The following is a 24,718-nucleotide window of genomic DNA, read 5'->3' as shown; positions in this document are numbered from 1 at the left end:
AGCACCTAAAGAAATGTTCAATGTACTTAGTGATCTGAGAAATGAAAATCAAAATGACCCTGAGATTCCACTTTACACCTATCAGAATGGTGAAGATCAAAACCTCAGGTGTTGAAGAGGATGTGGAGAAAGAGGAACACTCCTCCATTGCTGATGGGCCTGGAAACTGGTACAACCACTGTAGAAATCAATCTGGATGTTCCTCAGAAAATTGAAAATAGATCTACCTGAAGACCCAGCTATACCACTCTTGGGAATATACTGAAAAGATGCCCCACCATGCCACAAGAACATATGTTCCACTATGTTCACAGGGCCTTATTTCTGATAGCCAGAAGCTGGAAACAACTTAGATGTCCCATGACATAAGAATGGATACAGAAAATGTAGTTCATTTACACAATGGAATAATGTTCAGCTATTAAGAATGAGGACATCCTACATTTTTCAGGAAAATGGTTGGAACTAGAAAATATTATTCTGAGCAAGGTAACTCAGACCTGAAAGGGCATGCATGGTATGTACTCATTAAAAGTGGATATTAGCCACCAAAAAAAAGTATAGAATACTCAAAATACAGTCCACAGAACTCAAAAGGTCAACAAACTGATGGGCCCAAGTGAGGACTACTCAGTCCCACTTGGGAGGGAGAAGAAACTAATCACAAGTGGGGAGGGAGGGAGGGATCTGGGAGGGAAAGTAGAAGGGGGAGGAGGAGTCAGGGGAAGAGGGGTACCTGATTTGGTATTGGGTGAGGGAAAAGGACTGAGGGCCAGCAGAAGTAATAGAAACAGGAGGTAGAAGGTTGAGGGGACCCTCCAAATGCACCAGAGACCTGGGAGGTAAGATACTTTCAGGACTCAAAGGGAGGAACCTTAGAAGAAATGCCCTACATTAGGGAGAGAGAACTTATAGAGCCCACCTCCAGCAGGAAGACAGAGTATCAGATGAGGAGAGGGAGGCCATCCCACAGTCATAACTTTGATCCATAAGTGTTTCTGCCTGAAAGAAGTGCAGAGATAGAAATAGAGAGGAGCTTGAGTAAAAGAAGGTCCAGTGACAGGCCCAAAGTGGGATCCGGCTCAAGGTGAGGCCCCACGGCCTGACACTATTACTGAGGCTATGGAGTGCTCACAAAAAGGGACCTAGCATGACTGCACTCCAGAAGACCCAACAAGCAGCTGAAAGAGTCAGATGCAGATATTTGCAACCAACCAATGGGCAGAAATATCTGACCCTGTTGTTGAAGTAGGTACAGATTGAAGGAAGCTGAGGAGGAAGGCAACCCTGTAGGGGAACCACCAGTCTCAATTAATCTGGACCCCTGAGATCTCTCAAACACTGGACCACCAACCTGGCAGAATATGCCAGCTGATATGAGGCCCCCAATACACATACAGTAGTGCACTTCTGGGTCTGTGTTCATTCAGAAATGATGCACCTAACACTCAAGAGACTGGAGGCCCCAGGCTGTTTAGAGATCATGTGCAGTGGGGTGGGGACATCCACCTGGAGACAGGGGGTGGTAGGATGTATGGGATGTAGAATAGTCAGAGGGTGAACTGGGGGCAGGGAATAAAATATGAAGTGTAGAAAAATAAATAATTAATTAAAAATTTCATGTCACAGTATTTGATTTTGTGGATTTCAAATTTAGCCAACGCGACAGTTTGTTTTAATGGGTATATTGTTGTAGTTTAGACAGATAAGAGAATAAGACCCAACTGATGAATCAATTTTGAAAGCATTGCTTCAGTGTGGAGAGAGATCCAAGGCATGGATTTTCCATTTAACATCCAGTTATGTGCAAGGACTAACTCCAACACACTCATAAGAAACTATTTTCAAAATTTCACTATTGAAGCCAAGGCTTCTCTTATTAAATCATGACTCTCTTATTAAATCATTTATATTTAAATATATAAAACTTTACCATTTTCTATGTTCTAAACTTTTTACACCAGTAACAAAGAAAAAATAAATATGCTATAGCATGTTTTAATTTTGATTGTTCCTCTGAAAATCTGCATCGTATAGCTAGTTTAAAAGTAATCATAAGATACAAGAAAACAGTCTGTAAATGAGAATTTGATTTTATGATTTCTCCTCAGTGACTGTCTTTTCAAAGTAATAATTTTATTCTTTGAATATTTCATATAAATTATAGAGTGTACATTTATTTTATAGATATATATTCAAACATTTTGATTTTGTGTATATATATATATATACACATATATATATATATGGCTGCTGTGATTTCATTTGATTCATGTAATGACCTCACTTAGTATGGTGTTCTCCAACTCCATCCATTTGTCTAAGAATTTCATGAATTCATTGTTTCTAATGGCTGAATAGTACTCCATTGTGTATATATACTACAATTTTGTATCCATTCCTCCGTTGAGGGACACCTGGGCTCTTTCCAGCTTCTGGCTATTATAAATAGGGCTGCTATGAACATAGTGGAGCATGTATCCTTATTACATTCTGGGAAATCTTCTGGGTATATGACCAGAAGTGGTTTAGCAAGGTCCTCTGGAAGTGAGGTGCCCAGTTTTCTGAGGAACCGCCAGACTGATTTCCAGAGTGGTTGTACCAATTTGCATTCCCACCACCAGTGGAGGAGTGTTTCTCTTTCTTCACATCCTCACCAACACCTCCAGTCTCCACAGTTTTTAATCTTTGCCATTCTGACTGGTGTAAGGTGAAATCTCAGGATTGTTTTGATTTGCATTACACTAATGACTAATGATGTTCAGCATTTTTTAAAGATGCTTCTCAGTCATCCGAAGTTCTTCAGGTGAAAATTCTTTGTTTAGCTCTGTACCTGATTTTTAAATAGGGTTATTTGGTTTTCTGGGGTCTAACTTTTTGAGTTCTTTGTATATATTGGATATTAGCCCTCTGTCAGATGTAGGGTTGGTGAAGAACTTTTCGCAATTTCTTGGTTGCCGATTTATCCTTTTATTGTGTCCTTTACTTTAGAGAAACTTTGTAATTTTATGAGGTCCCATTTGTCAATCCTGTAAGCTATTGGTGTTCTATTCAGGAACTTTCCCCCTGTACCAATGTCCTCAAGGGTCTTCCCCAGTTTCTTTTCTATTAGCTTCAGTTTATCTGGTTTTATGTGGAGGTCCTTGATCCATTTGGAGTTGAGCTTAGTACAAACAGATAAGGATGGATCTTTTCGCATTCTTCTGCATGCTGACCTCCAGATGAACCAGCATCATTTGTTGAAAAGGCTATCTTTTTTTCCACTGGATGTTTTCAGCCCCTTTGTCGAGAATCAAGTGGCCATAGGTGTGTGGGTTCATTTCTGGATCTTCAGTCCTATTCCACTGATCTGCCTGCCTGTCACTGTACCAATACCATGCAGTTTTTAACACTATTGCTCTATAGTATTGCTTGAAGTCAGGGATACTGATTCCCCTAGAATTTCTTTTGTTGTTGAGAATAGTTTTAGCTATCCTGGGTTTTTTGTTATTCCAGATAAATTTGAGAATTGCTCTCCATATCTATTCAATATAGTACTTGAAGTTCTATCCAGAGCAATGAGACAACATAAGGAGGTCAAAAGGATACAAATTGGAAAGGAAGAAGTCAAACTATCACTATTTACAGATGATGTGATAGCCTACTTATGTGACCCAAAAGCTCCACCAGAGAACACCTATAGATGATAAACAACTTCAGCAAAGTGGTGGCTTATAAAATCAACTCAAGCAAATCAGTAGCCTTCCTATACTCAAAGGATAAGCAGGGTGAGAAAGAAATTAGGGAAATGACACCCTTCACAATAGCCACAAACAATATAAAGTACCTTGGTGTGACTCTGACCAAACAAGTGAAAGATCTATATGACAAGAACTTCAAGTCTCTGAAGAAGGAAATGGAAGAAGACCTCAGAAAATGGAAAAATTTGCCATAAGTAGCATTTTAATACACGTGCTTGAGATAAAAATTACACTCTGAAATTTTATCACACAACTTTTAATAAATAACATATTCCAATTCAAATAGTAAATTGTGATTTTTATATTTGATTCAAAGACCAGAAGTGAAAATATCTATTTGCACAAGTATCCTCATTTTGAGCATTTCTATTAGCACTCATATATAGACATATCCAAGTTACTTTATAAATTATAAAGTATCAAGATTCCTGGCACCTTTCAAAAAATGCATGACCACTTCTCTCTTCTGTAGAAATCTGCAAGATAACAAATTGATATATTCTTTGATCCTACAAGTAAATACAAGTCTGTATCAAAATGATGATAACAATAAGGAATCGAGTTTTAAAATGATGATATTTGTTCTTTTTCATATATTTTGTGATCAAGTGGGGCAATGTCAGTTATGAGGAGATCATAAAAAATTATTTCTTTCCCACACTTACACACCTTACACCAATTTCATAGATAAAAATGTCATTTATGTTCCTGACTTATTATCTATACATTAAGTAGATGTTATTCTATGATGCTTCTTAAAAGTAACGATAAAACAGAAATTAACAGTTAAAGAAAAGTTCCCAGTCTGGCATATTTAAACTATAACAAGAAATGTTATTTCACACAAGTAATATCTGATGCTTTTTTTGACACATCTATACTACTGGGATATGTAATCCTAACATTTAATTTATGAGAGGCATATGGGTCTATCTTTCTTAGCAACTTCTGTTTATTCTGAAGCTGGCAATATTTCCCTCGCTGAGTCTATAAACCTGGAGACAGCAAGTAGAGAGAGTTAGCTATAGGAATAGATTGCGAGACACCATCCTTCCCTGATCTAAAATCATCTAGTCTACGGCCTCGGAGAAACTATCAGTTGTCTGCTCCAAGTGTCGTAAATCATGTGTGAAAATAGGTTTTGTACATGTCTCCATAGGCTCACAGTCCAACTGATCCTCCTGTTGCTGCGTGGGCTGCAGATGGTAAATCATAGACTTGCCCTGTCACTGGGGTTGGTGTTTGAACCACAGACAGTTCTGGCTCTCTCTAGGCCTGAAATATTGCCATAAAACTGAAACATATAAGCAGAGCCAAAGAGAAATCACAATAGGAAAACTCACACAGAAGTGACATCCACTGTTAGTGTTCAAAGTCAGTGGTTAATTTCAAAAGACAAGTAATCAAAAAATGAAGTTACATTAAAAATAACATGTAAAAGGCATGTTGAACCTAAGGGAGAATTCATTTGAATATAAGATTAATAAATGAACAAAGATGAGAGTAAAAATAAATTGTCATGCTGGAAAGCAATTTCCTGCCTCACCTTGTTAGTTGTAATATCAAATCGGCTATGATTCGTTGCTGACATCTCTGAGACTCCATTTTCTCATTTATAAAAACAGTCAATGAACTACAAGAAAACTGAATTATGATGCTACACTGAGACAACTGGAATGATTTGTATATTGACATTAATACAATATTGATTGAATCAATGTTTTCCATTATTAATGCTATCTTCACAATAAAAAGAGTCCCTTATTCTCATCTCAGCTTCAGTGGAAGAAATACCTGGGATGAAAAAGAGTTAGAAGAGATGTTCAAGTAAAAGAAATGCAAGTGTAGAGTAGGAAAAAGTCACGTTAGAGGCATAACTAGTTACTAATGTGTTTCTCCCCTTTTATTTTAAATCGTGAATAAGTCATTTGGTTTCCATGAGTTTGTTGCAAGAATACTGGAAATAAAGTTTGATAGGCAATAGTGAAATTCTCCCACATTCTATTTTAAAGAAACTAAAAACAATATCTGTCAAACAATATTTCTATAAATTTCTATAAAATTTAGAAAAATATTTTAAAGATGAAGAAAAATGCATTTCTCATCAATGTTTAGCTATATAAAAGTTATATAATCATTCTATGGAATTATTACTTCACTTTCTGAATAGGCATGACTATTATCATCTGATTCTAAAGATAAGAAATATGAATTTTTCTCTTAATATATAGGAATTTGCAGGACTGTAAGTATGTGTGTGGCCTAAATAAAACTTATTAATGGATAATTATTGTTTAATGAAGTGGCAAAGTCTCCAGCCATGATGTATGTCATTGAAGATAAAGAATGCTGAGAAATGTTCTGAGTCTGTTGAGCCTTCAATGTTAATGGTATACTATTGGACATATTTATGATTAAATCACTATTGTTTGATGAACCATTTTATCTTAAGTGGCAGTATTGAAAAGAGTAATGAGCCAGGAACAGGGGTGTAATAAATTTATGGTTTTTTTTAAGTTAAAAAATTGATCCCAATTAATAATAATTAAGTTCAAAGAAAATACTGGTATAACACAATGATGATTAATCCTAGCCCATTGTAAAAGTAATTCAGTTTGTATACTTGAATCACTCATAAATAGATATCTCCCTTTGAACACCAATATTATATTTTTTTAACATTGCCATTATTGTTCAAAATTAAGATTGTAAGGATTCAAACAGAAAATGATGCTAAGTAAAAAGCCTATGACTATTGAAAGTAAGAATGGGCTGAATAAAAAAATATCAATTCATATTTGAAACAATCACAAATTCTTAAACCCTTTACTACATTTACTTTACTATGCTAGAGACTACATAATTTGGAGATATTATTCATATTTTCTCTCATCAGTTCATGGAATGCTTGCTTAATTTGGACTTGAACTTATTTTATGGCTTCATGAACAGAAAGGATGCACTGCTCTTATAATAAAATATAAGTCTTAATGTCTAATTTTTGCCAGGTCTAGAAAATACTTCAAGATGGAGACTAAGCTGTTCATTAAGGATGTTTTCTACTATTTTCCAAATAAAACCATCTCTTGCTTTAATATTTTGGTTTGATTGATTTTTGCATGATTATATAATCCTGCTTCTGAACTGCCAATCCTGCATGGTTTAATCTTTGTTTACTGTCTCCATTAACTAAGCCTGTGTATATTCTTAGCCTCAATAAGCATGAGTATTAAAATGGATGAAGAAGAGCCAATACTTCAAATAAAAACATCTGTTCAAATGTAAATCACTTTCCTTTTTTTAAAAAATTTATTCGATATATTTTTTAATTATATTTCAAATGATTTCCCCTTTTCTGGTCCCCCACTCCTAGAAAGTCACATAAGTCCCCTTCCCTCCCTCTGTTCTCCCACCCACCCCTTCCCACTTCCCCGTTCTGGTTTTGCCCTATACTGCTACACTGAGTCTTTCCAGAACTAGAAGCCACTCCTCCGTTCTTCTTGTACCTCATTTGATCTGTGGATTATGTTTTGGGTATTCCAGTTTTCCAGGCTAATATCCACTTATTAGTGAGTGCATACCATGATTGATCTTTTGAGACTGGGTTACTTCACTTAGTATGATGTTCTCCAGCTCCATTCATTTGCCTAAGAATTTCATGAATTCATCGTTCTAATGGCTGAATAGTATTCCATTGTGTATATATACCACATTTTTTGCATCCATTCTTCTGTTGAGGGATACCTGGGTTCTTTCCAGCTTCTGGCTATTATAAATAGGGCTGCTATGAACATAGTGGAGCATATATCCTTATTACATGCTGAGGAATCCTCTGGGTATATGCCCAGGAGTGGTATAGCAGGATCTTTCAGAAGTGACATGCCCAGTTTTCTGAGGAACTGCCAGACTGATTTCCAGAGTGGTTGTACTAATTTGCAACCCCACCGTTGCTATCCTTCAATAGAATAATGTTCCCCTGGATATCATGGTAACCTCTTTGGAAAATAATATAAATTAAATCACATCTTTAATTAAAAGCCTATATTAAGGTACTATTTTGAACTGCTAAAGCATGCTTAAAGAGTTATCTTCTGTGGAAAACTTTAACTATAAGCATTAGAATATTCTCAGTATTTATGAATTAATTACTACTCACCTAGAGACAAGAATCATTAGAGTAATTATATATGAAATCATTTTATATCTCACAGCTCTAAATGGAATGTTTCTAACAAATCCCTCAATGAACCCATGGAAGAGGAGACAAAAAGTGTGATGAGACAGAGGGAAGAGAGGACACCAGGAGAACAAGAGCAAGGTCCTCAAAATTAACTAAGCTAAGCTCTTATAAACTTACAGAGAATGAAGCAGTAAGCACTGGGCCTACACTATTCTGCAACAGGTCTTCTGTATGTGTATTATAGCTTTCAGATTGTTGTATCATTTCATGGGACTACTGAGTATATGAATGAGTACATGAATGAGTACATGAATGAGTATATGAACGAGTACATGAATAAGTGTATGAATAAGTATATGAATGAGTACATGAATGAGTATATGAATGAGTACATGAGTGAGTATATGAATGAGGACATGAATGAGTATATGAATGAGTATATGAATGAGTATATGAATGAGTATATGAATGAGTATATGAATGAGTATATGAATGAGTGGGTCTCTGATTCTTGTGCCTTCTCTTGGGCTCTTTTCATTATATTCTTTAGATTGTCTTGTCCAACTTTTATGTGATGGAATTCACAATATGTTATTATATTTTTTTATGTATTGTTGTTATACCTTAGAAGCCAGTACTTTTCTAATGAAAGTCAGAAATGTAGTAGACAGTGATGGGAGGGAAGATGGAAAGGACCCGGGGAGGAGCAGAGGGAGGGAAAAAAGTAATCAAGATGCACAGTATGAGAAAATAAACTATTTACAATACAAAGGAAAAGACTTGTGTACTGCATGTAGTAAGAACTCAGTCTATACTCTGGACAGTTTTCCTAGCCTATAATGATTCTGGGTGAACTTGGAGGGTGCTGTTCCTGTCAGAGTGACTTGCATAGACAACATGCTTCATCCTGGTTATGGAATGTCATTTACATGAACTAAATCGAGGCTAGAAAGAATATTTTCTTCTCACACTCCCCAGACGCTAGAAAGCATAGAATATTTGTCTTGTTTTGCTTTGTTTGTTTTGTTGCTGTTGTTTTTATTGTGTTTGTTTGATTTTGGTTTTGGTTTTGGTTTGTTTTGATTTTGGTACCATCCTGGCTCTTTATTAATCTTTCCAAACCATAATTCCTTAAGTTTTCATGAAATTAATCCTTTTATGGCTTTTAATGTGATTAGAGGACACAGTATGCCACCAGAAACCCAAACATGGTGTATTAATGGACTTCTGGTCATTTCACACTCCCAGAAAAGAATCCAGCTAAAGAGTCCCTCTGCCTATGCCCCATTCCACCACCATTCAATTTTACCTCAATATCAGTCTGGATGACCTATACAACAATTTAATTTTGGAGTTTATAGACTTACACAAGTCATATTAACTTCAATTCCACAAGCCATTAGCCACTCACATCCATGGTCACCCTCCCCACTTCACTATCACATCCTCTACCTCACATGCTGGCTGCAGTCTCCGGGCCTGTTGATTCTGTTCTGTACTACTTTCCATCTCATGTGAACTCAACTCTCATTAAGCTTTGCTACATTTTTTCCTGTATTAGTGAACTCATCTTGAAGTCTCTGATTCAGCAGCTGCTCCTGTAGTTTCTACAAGGGCATCCACACCTAAACTCTTGCTTCTTGAGTTCTAGACTCTTAGTTTTAATGTGCTGCTGACCCCAAGCTGCTCCTCCACGTGTGTCACATTCAGTTAAATCTAGATTCACATGTATTCTTTAATCCATATACTCTATTTCTAGATAATCATGCCATGAAATATCCTGTTATCAATGTCAGAATTGTCACATGCACATTTGGACAATGTTTCTGAGCATCAGGAGCAGTTATCTATATTCTGTCTGTATGAGCAACAACCAAAATCTTGAGCCATGTCCAAGGGAAGATGCTTGAATCTTACTCAGAAGGGGAAATACAATAACATTCCGAGGTGGATGGATGGAGGAAACTGATTGGGAAAGGAAATGGGGAGGGGAACTTGGAGTGGAGATCAGATGTAGGCATTTCTGTGGAGAGCTGGTCCAGAAAGTGAAATGAAATCATCAAGGAGGAGGTAAGGTGCAAGGGATGGTCAGTCCCCTCCAGGACTTGTGATGGTGGAGTCCTGTTTATAATGGGATAGTGGAGGATCCAGGGAGCCTATGAGGGTGACTCTATTTGAGACTCCTGGCAGTGAGATGAAGCCTGTAGTGGCCAACTCCTGTAGCCAGGCAGGACTGCAAGTGGAGGGATAAGGACAGCAATCCACCCACAAAATCTTCAACCCAGAATTTGTCCTTCCTAGAAGTGTAGGGACAAAGATGGAGCAATGATTGAGGGAATGACTGACTGATGACTGGCCCAGATTCAGACCAATTCCATGGGCAAGAACCAAGTCCTGACACTAGTAATGATGCTCTGTTATGCTTAACATAGGAGCCAGCATAACTGTCCCCTGTGAGGCTCCACCAAGAAGATGACCAAAACAGATGCAGATATTCACTGCTAAACATTAGACAGAACTTGGGAAGTCTCATGGAAGAGTTGGGAAATGGATTGAGGGACACGGAGGAGTTAGGAACTCTACAGAAAGACCAATCGAGTCAACTAACCTGCACATTTGGGGGCTCTCAAGGACTGAACAACCAACTAAAGAGCATGCACAGATACACAGCCTGACCTAGTGCCACCCCTCTTCCCTACCTTTGCACAAATATGTAGAAGATGTACAATTTGTCTTCATGAAGGTCGCTCAACAACTGAAGCAGTTACTCTCTATTGCCTGACTATTCCTCTAATTGGGCTACTGGCCTCAGTGGGAGAAGGTGCCTAGTCTTAAATTGACTTGAAGCACCAGGGTGGAATGATACCCAGGAGGGACCTCCCCCTTCTCAGAGGAGAAGAGCAGAGGAGATGGGAGGAGGTGGTAGGGGTTGTTGGGGGTTGGGGGTGGAAGGATGTGGGCATTGATTGGGATGTAAAGTGAATAAATAAATTTATGAAAAAAGAAATCCTTGTATATCAACAAGACAGAGATCAAGTTTTTGAAACAATTTTTTTGCATAAAACCCATTATCTTGTTTATTCCTACTATATCTATGTGAATTTCAATTTCAAATCCACACCTAATGATTCCTATTTACAACAACATGCAAGTGATTAGTTAGGCTAGTCCACTAATCTAACCAACTAAGTGTATGTCTATATTTTACATAGTACAATCCCCTAAAGAAAACATAATCTTATTTCTTTCTCAAACTTTCTAATTCCTTTTCCAAAAGAAATAAAACAGTGACATTGAAGTCACAAATAATCTCCATATGTTTTGTAAAAGTAATTGAGTTCTGTGATCCAAGAAACTAAGAAGATAGTTTTACCATACCTAAAAACTCAGTCTATAAATATGCTATGTGAATATCATAATTTAATAGCTTGTACAAAAACATATGCTCAATATACATGCGGTTTTAATATCTTGCAAAGCACCATGGAGAGTAAGTAAAAGCACTGGCGTGTTTGCCTTTCAATGCACAGTCCCAAAATATGGCCATATCTTGCAAAATCAATAAAAGAAATAATAAAAATAGAATATCATGACAGAAATACTGGAATAGAAATTATTAGTAAGTTTATGTAGTGCTTCATATAATTCTTTGTTATCCTTAGGAAGCCCCACATGTTGTATTCCCCTTACGTTACCAAGAATATACTAAGAAGAACATCAAATTGCTAAGTTCTCTACTGAACTGACCTTGCTAACAGGCAATATTATGATGAGGGTGTTTATGCAAGGCAACAAATATGCCAAACCTAATAAAATATTGGCCTTTGGCGCATGGCAGATACATATGTTTATGTGTTTATATCTTCTTTATATTTTTATATAATATTATACATATACACTCAAACATATACACAGGCACACACACACTCACAAACACACACACACATACACACACATGCAGTCAAAAAAATTCCCTTGGCTGATTAAAATAACTTTTGTTAGTTCAGAGACATATTGATTATCAATTAATCAGTGCTAATTTAGTATAAATAATAACTAACTAACTAAATAAATAATAATTTTGAACACTAATTGTTAAAACCTCAATTTTTAGGCTTATTGATTTCATTTATTTTATTAGAACAAGCTAAGTCTTCTAAGTGGTAACAGCAAAAAGTGAACCTTACATACTTTCCCTGAATTTATATTTTGTGTGCACCAAATTTATACCTACGTTCAAATACAAATAAATTATGATTGACTGAAGTCAAGAAGAATTTAAGAAAATGGTAGGGGTATAATTGACACTAAAAACAACTTGCTATTTCCAGCCACTATGCTGAGAACTTTTGCATATTTTCCACCAAGACTTTAAAATATAGGATGAAGTTATATTTGGATTATAAGGGAAGAAACACAATTTCATATTTATCAAGAAACATTGACATTCCTGATCTAGGGAAGGTGAATTGGATCTCATCTATTTTAGATTATAATGAATGCTTTCTTTTATTATCCCAGTGTGTTGAATTTCCTGGAAGTGTATAACTTGGACTTTCCTATGAAAGAAACCCTAGCCCAGATCCCTCACCTTTAGATCAGCTACAGTGTTCTCACTGATACTTCCAGGTCATCTTTAAGCCAATGACTCAACACTCTGGGTGTGTCAGAACTACACCACTTGTGCCCAATTCCCACCTCTTCGGACAAGCCATTTCTATACCATGCTTCACCATATGTCTTACTGTATGCTTTTAGTGCAGCTTTATTTCTGAGACCCTTTCTATTTTATAGTTATTCCTTCTCTTTACCAAGTCAAATCCAGTTAGTGGCTTTGAAATCTCTCTCTGGTACTTTACTCTTTGTCACTTATAGGTTCGTCCATCTACGTGAAATTCCATTTTGGTCTTAGCTTTTGCAAACATCAAAAATTATATTTCTTGCTCAAAAACTGCTCTTATAAGGTAGATAAAAAGATAAAATTTCAAGACCCAGTGAGTGTGAAGGAACTTAACATCGAATAGAACTGCATTAGTCACTTTTTATTTCTGTGATAAAACACACTGTTACCAAAATAACTTATAAAAGAAAGCATTTAATGAGGTTTATAGTTCCAAAGGGTTAATTTCCATTAAGACAGAGTGAAGGCATAGTGGCAGAAACAGCTGAGACCTCACTAATCAGACCCACTACCCAGATGCAAATTATGCACTAGGGATTGCAGGAGTTTTTTGAAATCTCCATCCCTTCCACAGTGATAAACTTTTCCCAACAAGACCACAACTCGTTCTTCCCAGCCTATAATCAACTGGTAACCAAGTACGCAAATGCCCAAGGCTTATTGAGGAACAGGGCATCTCATTCAAACTGCAACAAGAACACTGACCAAGAATATTTTTTTATTTTCTATATTCATTGTAAGTTGTATGAAGAATCTTGCTTTGCTACTTGAACTATTAAACAGTTTAAGAAAAATCTGTTTTTTAAGGGAAAAAAATTATTGGTGCTGCACCAGCATGGCACCTTATAACAATGTGAACCTCCAGATCCAGGGGACCCCATGACCTCTTCTGACCTCTGTGAATACCAGGAATGCATACATGCATCCATGCCAGCCCAAAACTAATACATATAAATAAAATAGGCATATTGCTTTTAAATAAGAAAAATATCCCTTTTAAAAAATCAAGTAGCATAATTTTTTGCCTATTTTTGGCATAATGTTTATTTGGTTATCAGAACTGATTTGTACCAAAGGAGTAATTGTGGGATAAGCTTTCATCACAAACTTTTGAATAGTCAGGATGACTGGGTGGTACATCCATAACAGAAGTGAGGTGGACGAGATGATGAAGTACACCCAGTATGTGACCACAAAGAAAAACACCAGCAGCAAAATGGTCTGGGTGGCTCTTTTCTCCGGGGATGCTCTCAGGTGATTGATGTTATGAAGATGTTTGCATTGCCTCTGATGTCTGAATAAGACAATCACCATGTATGTACTCATGGTCAGCATGAGTCCTATGAGGAATATGTCTAAGGTTGTCATTGTTAAAATCAATCCCTGGATTCTGTAGGTCATGGGAAAGAGTGAGCAGTATTTAGTGACCTTCACCTGGTTGGTGTCACTCACATTGGTATAAGCAACAACATAGAAGATCCGGTTACTGCTGAATGACAAATTGAAAGACCAAAAATAGGAGAAAGAATAGATCATGTATTTTTTTAGATTATGTTTAAATTTTGCCAAAAGTGAGGCACTGGGACTGATCATGACAGCCTGGACCACACTCAGAAGGCAGGTGATACAGATAGAAAGGCCTCTCATCATCCTGTTTATGTAAGAAGTTGCCTTACATATGAAGTCATTCATGATGTTCAATGACATGAATAAATCTGTAAGCCAAACATTCAAAAAAAGGGGGGGGGAATACAAAAGCTAAGTGTGAAAGTTGGTGGGCCTCCTTGGCAGAGTACAGAGTCCCTTAGTCCCTGATTCATAATGTCATATATAAGTGAAGTAAAGTACAACAGTTAGCAATAAAAAACAAAATGGTCTTGAAAATCTAAATGTTGTTGTCTGGCAGAGATTTTTGTGCTAATGCATTCTAAATCTTAAATAGAAAAAATTCTAAATTCTAAAACATGAAATGAGGATCCATAGTTAGGATGGGGAGTTTAGATTTACAGTCTAACCTGAACCCATCATTGTTTGAAAGAAATGAAGACCATCCCGCAATTACTTCCACTGGGCAGGAAGATGAGGTAGAGAGCCCAGTCTCCTTAAGGCCACAGGTATCAAGAGCAGAACGGTTGCCACCTAATCTTCTAGTTCAATAACTAGGCTTACACATCAAGGTGAATTGTCTGAGGTTTGTGCTAAACCTGATAAATAATCCATGAATTCTCAACTGTATTTTCTTTTTTTTTTTTTTTTTTTGAACTATGTCATCTTTTTTTTTTATTCGATATAATTTATTTACATTTCAAATGATTTCCCCTTTTCTAGCCCCCCCACTCCCCGAAAGTCCCGCAAGCCCCCTTCTCTTCCCCTGTCCTCCCACCCACCCCTTCCCATTTCCCCGTTCTGGTTTTGCTGAATACTGTTTCACTGAGTCTTTCCAGAACCAGGGGCCACTCCTCCTTTCTTCTTGTACCTCATTTGATGTGTGGATTATGTTTTGGGTATTCCAGTTTTCTAGGTTAATATCCACTTATTAGTGAGTGCATACCATGATTCACCTTTTGAGTCTGGGTTACCTCACTTAGTATGATATTCTCTAGCTCCATCCATTTGCCTAAGAATTTCATGAATTCATTGTTTCTAATGGCTGAATAGTACTCCATTGTGTAGATATACCACATTTTTTGCATCCACTCTTCTGTTGAGGGATACCTGGGTTCTTTCCAGCATCTGGCAATTACAAATAGGGCTGCTATGAACATAGTAGAACATGTATCCTTATTACATGGTGGGGAGTGTTCTGGGTATATGCCCAGGAGTGGTATAGCAGGATCTTCTGGAAGTAAGGTGCCCAGTTTTCGGAGGAACCGCCAGACTGATTTCCAGAGTGGTTGTACCAATTTGCAACCCCACCAGCAGTGGAGGAGTGTTCCTCTTTCTCCACACCCTCTCCAACACCTGCTGTCTCCTGAATTTTTAATCTTAGCCATTCTGACTGGTGTAAGATGAAATCTTAGGGTTGTTTTGATTTGCATTTCCCTAATGACTAATGAAGTTGAGCATTTTTTAAGATGCTTCTCCGCCATCCGAAGTTCTTCAGGTGAGAATTCTTTGTTTAACTCTGTACCCCATTTTTTAATAGGGTTGTTTGGTTTTCTGGAGTCTAACTTCTTGAGTTCTTTATATATATTGGATATTAGCCCTCTATCTGATGTAGGATTGGTGAAGATCTTTTCCCAATTTGTTGGTTGCCGATTTGTCCTCTTGATGGTGTCCTTTGCCTTACAGAAACTTTGTAATTTTATGAGGTCCCATTTGTCAATTCTTGCTCTTAGAGCATACGCTATTGGTGTTCTGTTCAGAAACTTTCTCCCTGTACCGATGTCCTCAAGGGTCTTCCCCAGTTTTTTTTCTATTAGCTTCAGAGTGTCTGGCTTTATGTGGAGGTCCTTGATCCATTTGGATTTGAGCTTAGTACAAGGAGACAAGGATGGATCAATTCGCATTCTTCTGCATGCTGACCTCCAGTTGAACCAGCACCATTTGTTGAAAAGGCTATCTTTTTTCCATTGGATGTTTTCAGCCTCTTTGTCGAGGATCAAGTGGCCATAGGTGTGTGGGTTCATTTCTGGATCTTCAATCCTGTTCCATTGATCCTCCTGTCTGTCACTGTACCAATACCATGCAGTTTTTAACACTATTGCTCTGTAGTATTGCTTGAGGTCAGGGATACTGATTCCCCCAGATTTCCTTTTGTTGCTGAGAATAGTTTTAGCTATCCTGGGTTTTTTGTTGTTCCAGATGAATTTGATAATTGCTCTTTCTAGCTCTGTGAAGAATTGAGTTGGGATTTTGATGGGTATTGCATTGAATCTGTATAGTGCTTTAGGCAAAATGGCCATTTTAACTATATTGATTCTGCCGATCCATGAGCATGGGAGGTTTTCCCATTTTTTGAGGTCTTCTTCCATTTCCTTCTTCAGAGTCTTGAAGTTCTTGTCATACAGATCTTTCACATGTTTGGTAAGAGTCACCCCAAGATACTTTATACTGTTTGTGGCTATTGTGAAGGGGGTCATTTCCCTAATTTCTTTCTCAGCCTGCTTATCCTTTGAGTATAGGAAGGCCACTGATTTGCTTGAGTTGACTTTATAATCTGCCACTTTGCTGAAGTTGTTTATCAGCTGTAGGAGCTCTCTAGTGGAGTTCTTTGGGTCACTTAGGTAGACGATCATGTCGTCTGCAAATAATGATAGTTTGACTTCTTCCTTTCCAATTTGTATCCCGTTGACCTCCTTATGTTGTCGAATTGCCCGAGCTAGTACCTCAAGTACAATATTGAAAAGATAAGGAGAAAGGGGGCAGCCTTGTCTGGTCCCTGATTTCAGTGGGATTGCTTCAAGTTTCTCTCCATTTAGTTTGTATTTTCTTTAACTCTGCTTTAGAACCTACCTAATGTATATAATCTAGAGCCAGATCAAAACACCTACAGTAATATTTCCAGGGACACTAGGCTAATGAATTTAGAATGCATCATTAGATATTTCTACTTGGGAATATTTCCTAAGGATATTATTTACAATATCATAGGGATAACCAGAGGGATGGGTACATAGGCTTGGGGGTGGCAACTCCTTTCAGGCCAGACCAAATATAAATGGTCATACCTTGCAAAGTAGAAAAGAAATAGATAAAATAGCACAAAGGAATGGGAATGATGCAATGGCCATCATCATATAAATTTAAATGATGCTCAGAAGGCTACTTTTTAATCTCTAGGAGGCCACACAAGTTGTAACTCATCTTTTTCATCAAGACTATATAGTTTAAAGAATACTACTAAACTCCTAAGAAGTTCTCTATAAGTCTGCTCATGTTTGTAGATAATATAGTGATGGGGAACCTTGCACTAGACACCAAATATATCATACCCAATAATATATTTCACTATGGGACCTGGAAAAATTCTGTGGCTTTCTACTTGACTTACTTGGCACTTACTTCTTTGTATAGCCCATCTAGTAGTGTTGTAATCTTGCATTTTCAAAGATAGATTCAGTGTACTATCCAAAAGAGAAATCCTTTTCCTGGGGACCACAGCAAGATCACAGTAAATATATCAGCTGCCGACTAAGATATATGGAGATACCTACAGATAAACAAATGCTGCTAAGCTGTGCTTGCAGCAAGGAGCCTAACACCGCATTCCTCTGAGAGGCCCTATCCAACAGCTGACTAAGACAGATGCAGATACCCATAGGCAATCATTTGATGGAGTTCAGGGACTGCTATGGAAGATTAGGCAAAGGATCGAAGGCCTTCAAGATGGTAACCTCATAGAAAAACAAATATTGTCGACTAGCCAGGACCTCTGAGAGCTCCCAGAGACTAAACCACCAATCAAAGAGCATACAGGGGCTTGTCTTAAGCCCTGGCATATATAAAGCAGAGGGCTGCCATATCTGACCTCAGTCTGAAAGGATGTGCCTAATCCTGTAGAGACTTGATGCTCCAAAAAGGGGAGTATACCTGGGGCAGGGGAGTGGAGAGTTGCCCTCTCTAAGGCAAAAGCAGAGGGGAATGTGGGAGAAAATCTGTCAGGAGGACACTAGAGGTGGGCAATATATGGGATGTAAATAAATAAAATATAATTAAAAATAATATCAACTTCCATCAAGTACTTAGGCTTCTTATGTAGTCAAGAATCATTTTGATAGAGCTCATTTGTCCATGGTGGCAAAATTAGGGCTGCTGTTAATATACTACAAAAACAGAGGACTTTTTGTAGCTCCTAAGTGATATACCTTGTAATCCTACTTATTCCTTACCTTATTTTAAGTACAACTTAACATATGCTTCAAATATAGATGAAAATGTTTTTTTTATTTCTAGATATTTCTAACATTCAGAATAAAGTTTTGGTAAGTCCCCAACTCTCCTGTAGGCAGGAGATGTTTCAAGTGACAGAAAAAGTTATAAGTTATCAAACTTTTTGCCTTGGGATAACAACTGCAGATACTAGAAAGGTCATGTATTTATTAATTTCTTCTGAGTAACAGAACTGTGCCATGCACCATGAGTTCTCGATTGTAGCTGCTATGGAATACACCACTCAGATCTTCCTTCAAAGAAGCAGAGAGAAACTCACCAGCACACTGTTCCTTGCTAAGGCAGCAGTTTTTGTATCTTCTCCTGATATCATTTCCAAGTCACAGGATCTCATGGATTTTTCCATCGAATCATTGAACTTGAAGTGTGTAAGAGAGCTGCTTCATTAAAGAGAATGGGAGAAGGTCTTCATTCTGCCTAAAAGCATCCTCACTAATCTCCAAGGTCCTTTCTCCCTTGGGCTGCCCCAGAGCCTACTGGAATGCTCTCAGCAGCACAGCAGCGGAAGTTCTTCCCTTCTTTCACAGATGCCAGATCTGCATTGTGGGCAAACAAATCTATGATTTTCCTTTTTCCTTCCCACATGGCCCTTCAGAGGCTTTTTCCCTTGATAAATTTCTTATAAATCTAATTCTCTATTGACATCTTCTTTTTATAGGCCCTGAACACCACCTTACAGCAAAAACAGTTTCTCAAGTCTCACAAAACTATGGTATGTGTGGAAAACCTTTGCTTGGTTGTAAAATGTGTTGGCCATAGAGATAAAGCAAGGCCCAATCTTTATGAACTAAGAAGCTTTGATTTTTCTACTTATTTTGGAAACATTTTATTCTTTAAATATGTGTGGACAATATTTAGAATGTAAGTAAATAAAACAGTTCAAAAAAACTATACCATGGAGCACTGAGGGTTTTCCTACTAGATTATTAAAATGTATTTTAATAAAATAAATACCACTGATGGAAAAATATGTTCTCTGAAATGTCAAATAGTATCTAATTTATTTTAGAGGAACATTGGCAGGAAATTATTTAGCATATATCTATTATATGATATATATCCATATATAGCCATATTTCCCAACCATATGTTAACTGTCTTTTTTTATTTAATATATGATTTTTCTTCCTTTCACTAATGCTACATTGGGTTTGTTCTCAATATGAATTTTAACACTTTTTAGGAGGAACTTGGGGAATGATTGTAGCTATTGACAAAACACTTCAGCGTCTTGTATGTGAGATACACAATTGTAGTCTCCTAGTTTTACTTTTCCTCACACACTTTACCTTAATACTACAGTATACTGAAAATATTCAATTTTTCTATATGTCTCTTATACTCTCCCCAAACTCTCCAACACTTTGAATTCTTAATCTTTGAAAATAAGGTTTATAAATATATATCTGATTTATTAGAAATTAAGTAATCTGTCTTAGCTAAATAGAGTTTGTCATGCAAATATAGAAGGTAAATCAATCTAGAATGCAATTTTAGAATTAGGTTGGATATAGAACTTTAAAAGATTCCCTAATTTTGCTTGTCAGTAAGCACAGTGGTGTATGCTAAGTAGGGATGCTCTTTGTTTTATAATGGGACCAGTCAAGGAGAATTTGGGTCTGTTACTTTTTATACTGAATAGGCATATACCCTGACACAGAGCCACAACCTAAATCCTTATGTTACACTTCTGGGTACATCTTTTTTCCCCCCTCTTTTATTGCTAACAGATTTTTAGTGCCTCCTCCAATGAAATAAAGTTACTATTTAAGTTGCATAGACTACCTCATTCAAAGGAACCTACTTTCTTTAAATAAAGGGGAAATTAGATGCGAAGCATAAATTACAGTGTGTCAGGCAATTCTGAATCTATAATTAGCAAAGGTATATGTGTTTCTTTAGACAAATACAGATTCTTAAGGCATGTATATAAGTTATCTGTTTGAGGTTTACTATCGTTCTTTAGATTTCCTTTGTAATCAGTGGCATTAGTTTTAATTTTTGAAAGAATTAATATTTTTAACTAAATGTGGAGAATCACTCAATTAAGATGCATCTATTGAGAAATATCCTATTTTGTAACACATTAACTAAATAAATAAAATTTAAGTGAAGTTAATTTTGTTATAATTTTATAGTCATTGTGCCTCTTGGGACAAAGAAAGATGTCAAATACTAAGAATGATATAAAAATGGCTAACTTCCCTTCTGGGTCTGAAAAAGGTCTTACTGATCACTTATTTTGTTGTGATTTCAGAGAACTTCTAAATCAAAAGGAGGGCTGCAAATGTACAGGACAATGAAGTACAGCAAGGCATACTGAAAGCCTGTTAAACACCAGGCAGGGAGACACATGTTTGCACAAATGCTATCTCTTTTAATTCTCCCAACAGCAGTTTGACATAATTATAATTGTTCTCTTTTAGAGCTATGGACACTTTGATTTAACAAGGTTAAGTGACTTAAGCAAAGGACTGATAAGTGGCCCAAATGGAATTCAGGTGTTTCAGATAGGAAGCCCTTTCTATTTCCACAAAGTAAGATAAGCTATATGACTCTTTATAATGGTCTCCGTTCTCATGAGTCTATAATGAAGTTTGACATGCAGTTATTGGTCTACAAAAATAATGTTACATCACTTAGAAGCAATAAGAACACTGGGTTAATGGTTTTTCCTCAGAGAGTTAGATAAGACGCAAGAACGGTCTCGTGCTCTAACCTGATCAGACTGTAGCTCTGGCATATGGTAGTTTGTAATATCAATAGAATGGGTGAGTCTCAGTCCTACAAAGACTTTGTGCCTTTATTCAGGCCAGTATATTTTTGTTTCATGTTTGTTTTCTTGTAAAATCTTCCTATACATCCAAATAATATTGTTAAGGTCAGTTTCAAATAGTATTTCTTCAACGAAGAAATTTGGAGGAAATATTATTAATTTTCCTGTAGTTGATTCTATTTAATAAACCTCACTATTATAGCTATTCCTGGTTATCAACTTTACATTTATAATTAACTAAAGCTGAAGAAGCTAAGTGAATCTGTGAGATATTATTCCGGATTGAAATATCTGACGTGGGATATTTCAACCTGGGCCTCATCTTCTGGTGGCAGCTTATATAAAGGACATGAAGTAAAATCGCTCTTTTTCTTTGCCTCCTAGTCCTCACCATTGCTGGCATGCCCATTCCTTCTCTGACATTAGTTCCTACTTCTTTGGAATTTTTGCCTACACAGAAGTCCAACTGATGCATTCAGCCTGATAAAACAAAGAACTATTGACTTCTTGACTCTTCCCGCTGGTGACAGCCATGGTTGGAGTAGAACACAGCCTGTAAGGCACTAATGAGTCTCTAATAAGTCTTTTTCTATGACTGAAGAATAAATAAAACTTTCATGACTCTCTAACTGGGTAAGTACTATTTGTTCTACTTGATGTCTGAAGATTTATTTTAAACTGTTCATAGAACTTCTAGCATAATGCCTGTATAAAGCAATTATTGTGAGGTCAACATTTTCTCTTTGAGACTTGGATAAAAATAGATTTCGTTTGTCATTCTAAATGTGATAATGAAACTCTTTAGAAATCAAATATTCATAATATTTTATAAACAAGTAAAATAGACAAATTAAATGAATTAAGGTAAATCCACATGATAGACTACTAAACAACATTAAACTCATTTGTTAAGGAATATTTATAGACACAGGATAGAATTGTTCAGTGAAAAAAATCAAATTATTATAACAGTTTGTATAATCTGAGAGTTTAAAACCATGCATGTTGCGACCACCCTTGACCAGCAAGAGATGACGAGACACCAGAGAGTTTCTTCCTCAAACAGTTTATTCGGGAACCTTGAACAAAGCTTCTTCTTCTTCCGGGGAGTGCCCACCAACCCTTTTTATGCTGTCCCAAGATCAAATCAGGTTAAGGCCCCTGTGAACTGCTGGTAGGCTGTCTCTATGCGGAAGGGGCAAGAAGCAGCAGGCTTTCCAAATAAGGTGTTGTTCATCTCAGGGGGCTTCTGCCAGCGAGGGGGCAGAAGGTGGAAACTTTAAGGCGTGGTGCTTAGCAGCTTCCTACACATGCATATATGTGCACACACACACGCGCACACACACACACACACACACACACTTATATATATATACATATATACATATATATATATATAAACAGTCTGTATGAATGGCTATGCAAACTGAGATCCATCTGTATATTGATATATGTACATTATAAAGAAATTGACTCACATATCTATGCATATAAAAATATTAAAGGAGCAGGCACCCAAGTAGTACAATGTCTAAACAACATGTTTCTGTCTAAATATTTCTATGCATTGATGCAGTTTCCAGATTTTATTTTGAATATAGTTTTATGCTCAGTGAAACCAATATTTGGAAGTTAAAATTAGATCAGATATACTACTTATTGATGAGAACTAGTCACTTCAATTAAGGAACTAATCATGTTCCAGAGAAAGTTTATTTATTTGATGTGTGTGTGTGTGTGTGTTATTTTATTTATTTTATTTTATTTTATTTTATTTTATTTTATTTTATTTTATTTTATTTTATTTTATTTTATTTATTTATTTTGGCCATACTTCCTGGAACAAGGGCTTCCAGATTGAGTGATGCTCCTGGGCTGCCTGCAGAGGACTGACTGGGTGCACTTTCCAGGCATGGAAAATAATGCAGCTTCTCTCGCACTTGAAAGACTTTTATCTGTTTATCTGTATAACATGTAAAATGATTGCTATTTTAAGACTGTGGAAAATACCTGACAAATATGACTGTTAATGGAGGAAACTGCATCTTTCCCCCCCTTATTTTTGGTTTTCTTTTTTTTTTTCTTTTTTGAGACAGGGTTTCTCTGTGTAGCCGTGGCTGTCCTGGAACTCACTTGGTAGACCAGGCTGGCCTCGAACTCAGAGATCCACCTGCCTTTGCCTCCCAAGTCCTGGGATTAAAGGCGTGCACCACCACCACCCAGCTAGGAAACTGCATCTTTGTCCAGGACACACAGCTGCTACTAATCCCTCACACAAGATTTATATCATTGATATATTTGTGTTTTCCACCATTTCTCTCCAGGATATGATCCTTTTTCTTTATAACATCAGCTCTAAAAGCACATACTCTTTCATCCTCTAAGCCATCAGCGATTTAAGTAAATTTTCCTGTGTCCTGGCAGCTATTGTGGATATAAAACATACCAGATTAAGGTACTATGTCCTTATCTCTGATATATTAAAGTGAAGAAAGAAAGAATAAAAAGAAATTAAAAGGAACCACATTCTACGTTTAAGTCAAGAGATGCCTTTGCGATGCTAAAATGGCATTTCCATGCTTCCTCTCCTGTTCTCACTGTGCTAAACTATATGTCTTGGAATTATTATAAATTCTCATTCATCACTTGTCTACAATGTTTTTAATGTTCTCTAATTTGTACTGAGGAACATTATCAATATATAAGGAGATTATAATGAAATTACATTAATACTTATAATACATGATATTTAATCAAATTTAATCAGGGCTTGTATAAGTAGGATCAATTCTACTATATAACCGTTACACTACTTTTCTTGGAGTTTTCTATTTACTTAATGAATGCTCTATGAATGGTAATTATGTGGAAAGACTCTTTCTAAGCATTGCACAAAACTTGGTGGAAGAAGTAAATCACTTACCAGCACAATGACTACCTTCCAGTTTGCTGAAATTTATAAGCACAAAGGCACAAGCCAAAATTATCACATGATCTAAGTGTAGTATACTACATATGATCAAAGTATGACGTTGGTATTGGGATGGGTCATCTATGACAAGCTGTCCTCTCAACACAAATTATGGTATGGCACACTTGCACACAAAGTAAACATAATAATATAAAAGAAAGAAATCAGAAGTTTACAGTAGATGTTAGTGGAAAAGTGTGTGGTTGCAGACAAAGAGACAGAAGAGCATAGCAAGGCCATTTGCCACAGGGCCTTAAAGGCCCTGGCACAGTACAAGGATATCCTTGTAGAAACAAGGACATCTTAGATGGTGGAGAGTTATAGTGAAAGATGGTTATACCATCTATGTTAGGTATTAAATAAAGCTATCCTAGCTACATAACAAGCATGAAAAAAATATGAGTACATAAATCCGGCAAATAGAAAAGAGACTGTGAGGTTCAGATATATTGAACTACACAATTAATTGCTAAAAATC

General features: G+C 36.7%; 1 protein-coding gene across 1 annotated transcript; it reads right to left on the bottom strand.

The window, feature by feature from the left end:
• Positions 1-13,597: 13,597 nt before the first annotated feature.
• On the bottom strand, positions 13,598-18,839 carry LOC127684865 (vomeronasal type-1 receptor 90-like). Its single transcript, XM_052181663.1, has 2 exons — positions 18,753-18,839; positions 13,598-14,359 (listed from the first exon to the last, which is right to left on the bottom strand). Exons 1-2 carry the CDS (start codon positions 18,837-18,839, stop codon positions 13,598-13,600), a joined length of 849 nt encoding a protein of 282 aa, XP_052037623.1.
• Positions 18,840-24,718: the final 5,879 nt, after the last annotated feature.

This window comes from Apodemus sylvaticus, chromosome 5, assembly GCF_947179515.1.
Source record: "Apodemus sylvaticus chromosome 5, mApoSyl1.1, whole genome shotgun sequence".
In the NCBI taxonomy this organism is placed as follows: Eukaryota; Metazoa; Chordata; class Mammalia; order Rodentia; family Muridae; genus Apodemus; species Apodemus sylvaticus.
Note: the sequence above shows the minus strand (reverse complement) of the source record. Positions and strands in the feature narration are given on the sequence as shown.

Excerpts from the sequence above, each read along its gene's own strand:
- LOC127684865 (XM_052181663.1), bottom strand. The coding sequence starts at position 18,839 with ATGGAAAAATCCATGAGATCCTGTGACTTGGAAATGATATCAGGAGAA. Across the intron at positions 14,360-18,752 it reads TAGCAAGGAACAGTGTGCTG|CTTTTGTATTCCCCCCCCCT; the intron begins GTGAGTTTCTCT and ends TTTCACACTTAG.